The sequence below is a fragment of the Anser brachyrhynchus genome, assembly GCF_964034855.1.
Source record: "Anser brachyrhynchus genome assembly, chromosome: 3".
NCBI lineage: Eukaryota > Metazoa > Chordata > Aves > Anseriformes > Anatidae > Anser > Anser brachyrhynchus.
The window spans coordinates 103,680,870-103,689,050 of NC_137696.1; the positions used below are offsets into that span (position 1 = coordinate 103,680,870).

The 8,181-nt window shown below is 45.3% G+C and overlaps 1 protein-coding gene across 1 annotated transcript; it reads left to right on the top strand.

The window, feature by feature from the left end:
- Window positions 1–3,046: 3,046 nt before the first annotated feature.
- On the top strand, window positions 3,047–7,660 carry LOC308193667 (uncharacterized protein; the record flags this gene model as incomplete). The annotated part of the gene is made up of 6 exons (XM_080588600.1): window positions 3,047–3,341; window positions 3,464–3,886; window positions 4,469–4,632; window positions 5,490–5,621; window positions 6,229–6,336; window positions 6,828–7,660. 6 exons carry the CDS (start codon window positions 3,047–3,049, stop codon window positions 7,341–7,343), a joined length of 1,638 nt encoding a protein of 545 aa, XP_080444726.1. The 3' UTR covers window positions 7,344–7,660.
- Window positions 7,661–8,181: the final 521 nt, after the last annotated feature.

The following is an 8,181-nucleotide window of genomic DNA, read 5'->3' on the forward strand; positions in this document are numbered from 1 at the left end:
GTCCAGTCATAGCCGATAGCTACCCTCCTTTGGCAGTGCATAACAATGGTTTTAGGACGGTGTCCTATAGAGTGTTGTTTGACTGTGGTAATGAATGGGGCTTCCCATTCATACTTCTCTGTGACGTTTCGAAGACAGCAACAGAAATATGGAAAATTCTTATGTGTTGCTCTAAATCCTGCAGTAAATTGAAGGGTTTGTGCACAGGTTTCTCTTGGGGAGCAAGGAGTATTTAGCAGAGCCTGTAATTCAGCAAGCACTTCTACTATGTGACAAGCACAATTAAAAATAGAACTCAAACACTTGTGCTTTTCCTTTCCTTCTCTGATGAAGGCAGCCTCTTCTTTCCTTGTTTTCAGTCTCTAAAAGTCTATGTTTTCTGTCACCAGTTTCTCAGATGCACAGAAACTGTCAACTTGAGGAAAAGTGAAGACAAAGGTCAAAAAGGTGTGGGTTATCTGGACCAGACAATTCAACTGGCAGAGATGAGGGAAACACTACACCAGCCCAAAAGCACAACGCTGTCTACTGCTTCCAAAATAAGAGCCATTAATGCGATCATCAAGAACCACGCACATTCTGTAAGACGGCCACATCACCAAGGAGCTGCTGGTCTGCCAGTCCCAAATGTTGTTGAAGGAGAAAATCCAAAGTGTCAAAGAGGTGAAATCTGTTCAGAGGAGGTGCTCCCTAAGCCTACAGAGCCGCAGATGAGGGAGCCACTGAGACAGCCCAAAAGCAAAATCAATTCTGCGGCTTCCAGAATTAAGGCTATCAATGAAATTCACAGAGCTGCTTTTCTGGCAGAGAATGTGCAAGGGTTCAAAACCACAAAATCCGACATAGAGAACAAAGACGCCAGCTTCACGGTCTATGTGTTGTGCAGTAATGCACAACAAGTTTAAATAAAAAGGTGAAATGACTTAAAACTAATAGACTTGTCTGAACTTTTTCTGCCTGTCTCTCTTGCTAGGAGTCTCAGCAGTCTTCTGCCATCTTTCTTTGGCAAAGACATGTTTGAAAAGAAAAAACTAAAAATCACAATCAGGGGAAGAGCTCTGGATCTCCAAAGTACCAATCTGCAGGTCTTATATGCAGGCTACCATTATGTCAGGATAACAACAATCTGCTGCCCAGGAAGATTAATCTTACTTTGAATTCACTAGGCACTGCAATACTATGCTCCTCAGAAAATCAGCTTACATTTGAGACCTGCTTTTCATCCCAAAAGGTGGATTCTTCTGCTATCAGAAAGGTGCCATTAAACACTGTCACCACCAGAGCAACACACAGACTAAACGGATATGTAGTTGAGACCACGGGGAAAGGGGACCACTGTAGAACAATGAGTCCAATCGTAAGGTCCATAAACCCTTGCACAAGTTGCTTCCAGTCAGTAGAAAACTACCTGCTACTCCTCAACATCAGAAACTCTGCTTGCAGATGTTAGAAAGAACCAAACATTCCAACCTCTTGGCCCCTGCCCCAACAAGAGTCCATCTCCAAGCTCTAGAGAAGGACTAGCTCCTAGAGAGACTGGGTGCACAGGACAGCAAGAGGGCGAGCACAAATGGTATGTGAGCGTGCACGAGTGAAGGGTGTGTGTTAAATTGGACACCAAGTTCTTTCTGGGAGAGGTTGTGCACCAACAACAGATTCTGCCCTGGGGAGTCTCTGGCCGGTCTTTTGGGGTAAGCAAAGCCGGGATGCCAGCTTGGTTGCCTTGGTTTCCGTATGCTCACAGGTGGAGACGGTAACCTGGACACTGTGGACTGATTGTGTGCCCATAATGCAGACAGGCAGGTTAAAAGGCGGCGCCTCTTCCTGCGGCCATCACTTCTTGCAAGTGAGATTGTGACGGACGAGGTAGGATGAGGCTTTTCTCCAATGCGTACTGTGAACTGTCAATCAAGGTTCATGTTCGTTAGTCAAATGAGACCAGTGAATAAGAGAATGTTTAAATTTGCCTTCCTTTAAACAGGCACGCATTGTGTGCAGCGGTGTCACAAGAGGAAAATTCAACTGTGAAGAGACAAGCGGTAAGATTTGCTCCTTATGAATACAAGAGTTCATGCATTTTTTTTTGGACATAGGTAGTCTAGTGCAAAGCCTGATACTGTTCATGTGATAAGTGGGTGGGAGGGGCCAATAGAAAAAAAATGAACTGCTGCAGATACACAAGGCTCTGTTTATCTGCAGAAGCAATTGCAAGCTCTTCAAGTGACGGTGTCAGAAGCGTGCAGCTAGCTCTCATGTGCACTTTCAGGGAGTCTTTAGTGGGGAAGAGATCCTCTAGTAACGTGGCCAGTGAATATTAGTCACCAGACAGAGGGAAGAATTGAAGCAGCTTCTCCTGGGGTCTGGACTGCAGCAGTTTGGAAGATGCATCGGCTTGAATGAGTTACAGCCCCCATGGGCAACAAGTTGGTCCTTCTCTCATAATGTACATACTTTGCTGTCCCCTTCATTTAAGCAAGATAACTTTACAAGTGGCCAGCAGAAGTTAAGAAGTACAGTCAGCAAAGATGGTATGGAATGCTAAAGGCCATTGAAGCCCAACTCCGAATCTCTTTGGGTTTTCGTATTCCCCCAATTTTCTTCCTGCGTTTTTGTAAAGGCTAAGAAGGCTCTACGAAGCTCAGGAAACAACTCAAATTACTGACAGTTTCTGATGTGCAGTCTCCATCAATATTTGACTTAAGAATGAATTGCCATCAGCATTCTGTAGTGATTTAAGCGACCATGAGCAAGTGGGGAAAGTGGCTTTAAAGTCAGGCTGAGGCCTAAAGTCAAATTCTTTGCTGACAAGTGCACATGTCACAATGAAATTTCCTTCAGGAGTACCCTTGGACTGCAGAAACTTAGAGCTTCTCCTGTGCTTCTTCCTCCCCCATGAACTACTGCAGACCACTCAAATCCTGGTTAAATATTTGTCTCAAAACAAAGCAAGCAAATACAAAAGTCGTAACAACCCAACAACGCAGAGTGAAGATCAGTCCGAAAGACAAGCTATGTCATGAGGTACCTGTTGCATTGGCAGGGCGCGATGGAGCTGCCCGACTTGACCCCACGGAAGGGCTCTGTGAAGCTCCTCAAGGAGAGATGGGAGTCCGCCAGTGCTCTGACACCCAGCCTGGCCTTCCAACGCCTGCCAGCCCCACGCTCCCTGGCACCAGAAAAAACCAGCCGTGGCAGCACCGTGGAGGAAGCCCTGGTAGACAGCGGTAGGGCGGACGTGATCAAGGAGGAGCCCCTGGGCAGCCCTCGTCAGGTCGAGACCTTCCCCATCACCGTCAAGGAGCTGCAGAGCCGCTATGAGACACTGGGTGGCAGGAAGGTGAGTACAGGAAGGTTATGCAGCTGAAAATGATTCCTACTCTCTCAGTGAGGACTTGTGATTCTAGCACTTTTTTCACCACAAGGAAAGCATGTGCACCTATGCCAAATAACCTTGTTTTGTAAGGAGACCACGGCAGATGGAAAGGGCAAGATACTGCTAAGCGTGATGGTGCGCTGAAATATCAGCTAAGCAGCACACGAATTCACAATTCACAGCCTGCAGTGTCACAGAAATTTACCCTAGAGCATTCTGGAGAGCACTACTGCCAGAACAGCACCCTCTTCCAATCTGCTGCCCCTTCACATCCTTTCTGCCCCCTGAAAACTGGCCTGCCTACTACCTGGCTCCTACCAGTAGCTTCTAACTCACATCCCCTCTATGTCTTCCAACAGGAAGCAGAAAGTGGGAGATGCTCACTGCCACCAGCACTGACTAGTCAGCCTCTGAGCCATACAGACATTTCTCTGATGGAGTCCAGTGTGAAAAGGGGGAGGGCAATCTTTGAGAAGATGTCCTCAGGAAAAGGACAGAACATCAACACTGAAGGTCAGCCTTACCACTTTGATCTGATTTCTTGCTTTAGTTCAATGCACTGTCTCTGATGTGACAAGGTGCAACCACACTCACATCAGGGCAGCCCCCGGCTGCCCAGGGAGAGAATGTGGTGTTCTTATCAATGCAAAACAAGCTTTCCAGCTTTCTCCATTTGGTCTTTTGTATTACGAAGGAGTGTCTGATGCCTGTTAAATACTTTTTGAACAAAACACAACAGAATGTTTTATGTTTTGAGAAGATAACTTTTGATGAAGACGACCCAAATCACAAATATGATATCAAAAATACGGGCAGCATTCATCAATTACCAAAAAGTGGTATCTTCATTTTCTCATTTGGTGAAGATAGTTTGGATTTGGCAAAGCGTTTCTTTGGTAACAACCTGTTAACTTTTATTTGTGGCTTTCTGGTTTCCACAAATCAAACACTCCGTACTTGATGTGATGTAAAGTAGAAGTACGACACAGTTGCTAAAAAGTTGGCAATACCGTTCATTTTGCTTACTGCTTTTCTTTCAAGATTTGAAACACATGCACCCATCTCCCTCTCCTCAACTATAACGTCTATTTGTAGTTGCAGTAGGTGGTTGCAAAGCTGCAGGAGGACTTCCAGAAGAGAGCCCTCTCAACACTGGCAACATGCTGACGGGCTTTCAGGAGAATGTCTTCTTGAAAGAAAAAATGGCTCTCTACCAGGCTGCCGTGTCCAAGGCAGAGAGCAGCAACTGCTTTGCCAATGTAAGATACCGATGTCTCATTACCTTCTTAATTCTACCTTTGCTTTGCACAGGGACAGATCATAACTGTCATTTCTACAAGCAAGCTGTCAGATGGACCATAGAGTGGATCAAAATTTCAGTCTGAAATTAGGAAACCTACATAGCAAACATAGTCATCCATCAGTCTCTGTCTCTACCAAATGAGATTTGTCTTGCTATATGCCTTTGGTCTTTTGGGCAATCCCCATTAATTCATGGAAGTACCCTTCCTTTTAGTCCACCTTTGCCTGAACTTCATGTATGAAGACCATAAGCGGGAGAGAGATAAGCATCGTGGTTACCCTATTTGCTCATGATGTCAAAACAAGGCAGTTTCTTTATCACAACAACTATTCTCTATCGCCAAATAATAAAACCGTATTCAGGAGAGCAGTGAATTTAGAGCTCTTGCTGCTGAAACTGAAGAATTTGAAATTACCGCATTATAAAACAGTTCAGGTGTGGGTGCTCAGGTATCCCAGAAGCCACCTAGGGGAAGCAGCCACCAGCCACACTCACCTTCTGAGTCCAGGTGCATGCAATTGCTGCCCACCGGCTTCTTTATTTCCTAATTGCCCCAGTGTATTTGGAGCAGATTCCTGTGGTTCTTTGGGCCGAGAAGGTTCCAATTCCCTCCTCCCAACGCTGCCAACAATGCAGCCATTAGCTCTCTCTCCCCAGAAGGAAGGACTGTAGGAAGCCTGACCCAACCAAACCATATTGAGAACACATGAATTGCTTCATTTACGCTCTAGACCACCTTGCCCTTTCTTGTTAAAATGCCTGCTACATTCTTACTGCAAATGGAAAACACCTGGCCTTATTTGATCACTCTAGACTTCAGAGGAAATCAAATCCTGCACTCTGCCTGGTGGCCTGGCTGCAGTGAGGAAACAGTTTGAGAAAGGGCAGATGACCCCTGCAAGGACCACCTTTGCTCGCTCTGAGCACCAGCACAAATCTGCAGAGGTAACAATGGCATTTTTAATACTAACAAATTAGGTCTGCCCTGCTGAAGAGCTCAAGGGAAAAATACCATTATTTGCCTTGTTTTGGGATTCACCGTCCCTGGGGGTGTTCAAGGAAAGGTTGGACTTGGTGCTTAGGAACATGGTTTAGTGGGTGCCATTGGTGGTAGGGGGATGGTTGGACCAGATGACCTTGGAGGTGTTTTCCAACCTTAGTGATTCTATGATACTGTGATCCTCTATGGTCCTCCTTAAACAGAGTAGACATGGAAAAATTTGCATCCCATTTTCTTTTCAACTTGCTAGGGTGTAAACTCTATACCTCCTCATGTTGTGTGGCTCTCTCAGCTGTTACACAGACACAGCTTGCACGTGTACGTCACGCTCTGACTTGCCCTCCTCGAGCCTCACCTAACTTTGACCAAACTTCTCGGTACATGGGATCCTTGTGGCACTTGTAACCCATTAAATCATCACGGTACACTCCCATAAAGGAACTGTTTGGGCCTACACCTCTTAAAGTAGAATTGTTTTGTGATATCCCTTCACAGGCAGAAACAAAAATCCAGGTTACTGTTAATTATGTGATTCTTTGTATTTGTCTTCAGGAGACCTCAAGTACCACTCAGCTCTCACTATCAAGCAGCACCAGGGAAGCTGAGTGTAGTGGAACAGCCTCCAAAGAAGGCCCAGTGGAAGCCTTTCAAACTCAAGAGGTAACTTTATCAATTAATAATTATGTCATTTGGCAGGTATACCGAGATGCCAATCCTTATTTGCTTTGCCTCTTACTCCAGCACTACTTGGTACAGCAAGATCTTGATGTTCTGCCGATAGCTACCCTCCTTTGGCAGTGCATAACAATGGTTTTAGGACGGTGTCCTATAGAGTGTTGTTTGACTGTGGTAATGAATGGGGCTTCCCATTCATACTTCTCTGTGACGTTTCGAAGACAGCAACAGAAATATGGAAAATTCTTATGTGTTGCTCTAAATCCTGCAGTAAATTGAAGGGTTTGTGCACAGGTTTCTCTTGGGGAGCAAGGAGTATTTAGCAGAGCCTGTAATTCAGCAAGCACTTCTACTATGTGACAAGCACAATTAAAAATAGAACTCAAACACTTGTGCTTTTCCTTTCCTTCTCTGATGAAGGCAGCCTCTTCTTTCCTTGTTTTCAGTCTCTAAAAGTCTATGTTTTCTGTCACCAGTTTCTCAGATGCACAGAAACTGTCAACTTGAGGAAAAGTGAAGACAAAGGTCAAAAAGGTGTGGGTTATCTGGACCAGACAATTCAACTGGCAGAGATGAGGGAAACACTACACCAGCCCAAAAGCACAACGCTGTCTGCTGCTTCCAAAATAAGAGCCATTAATGCGATCATCAAGAACCACGCACATTCTGTAAGACGGCCACATCACCAAGGAGCTGCTGGTCTGCCAGTCCCAAATGTTGTTGAAGGAGAAAATCCAAAGTGTCAAAGAGGTGAAATCTGTTCAGAGGAGGTGCTCCCTAAGCCTACAGAGCCGCAGATGAGGGAGCCACTGAGACAGCCCAAAAGCAAAATCAATTCTGCGGCTTCCAGAATTAAGGCTATCAATGAAATTCACAGAGCTGCTTTTTTGGCAGAGAATGTGCAAGGGTTCAAAACCACAAAATCCGACATAGAGAACAAAGACGCCAGCTTCACGGTCTATGTGTTGTGCAGTAATGCACAACAAGTTTAAATAAAAAGGTGAAATGACTTAAAACTAATAGACTTGTCTGAACTTTTTCTGCCTGTCTCTCTTGCTAGGAGTCTCAGCAGTCTTCTGCCATCTTTCTTTGGCAAAGACATGTTTGAAAAGAAAAAACTAAAAATCACAATCAGGGGAAGAGCTCTGGATCTCCAAAGTACCAATCTGCAGGTCTTATATGCAGGCTACCATTATGTCAGGATAACAACAATCTGCTGCCCAGGAAGATTAATCTTACTTTGAATTCACTAGGCACTGCAATACTATGCTCCTCAGAAAATCAGCTTACATTTGAGACCTGCTTTTCATCCCAAAAGGTGGATTCTTCTGCTATCAGAAAGGTGCCATTAAACACTGTCACCACCAGAGCAACACACAGACTAAACGGATATGTAGTTGAGACCAGGGGGAAAGGGGAGCACTGTAGAACAATGAGTCCAATCGTAAGGTCCATAAACCCTTGCACAAGTTGCTTCCAGTCAGTAGAAAACTACCTGTTACTCCTCAACATCAGAAACCCTGCTTGCAGATGTTAGAAAGAACCAAACATTCCAACCTCTTGGCCCCTGCCCCAACAAGAGTCCATCTCCAAGCTCTAGAGAAGGACTAACTCCTAGAAAGACTGGGTGCACAGGACAGCAAGAGAGCGAGCACAAATGGTATGTGAGCATGCGTGAGTGAAGGGTGTGCGTGAGCATAGGCCTTTTCCTTTCCCACAGCATCCCTACCGGCACGATGCTAAGGAGCCTCTGGGACCCTGAGCCACAGCTGCACAAGTCTGGTGGTGCCCTGTGACGACAAGGATCACAGAATCACAGAATTGTATTGG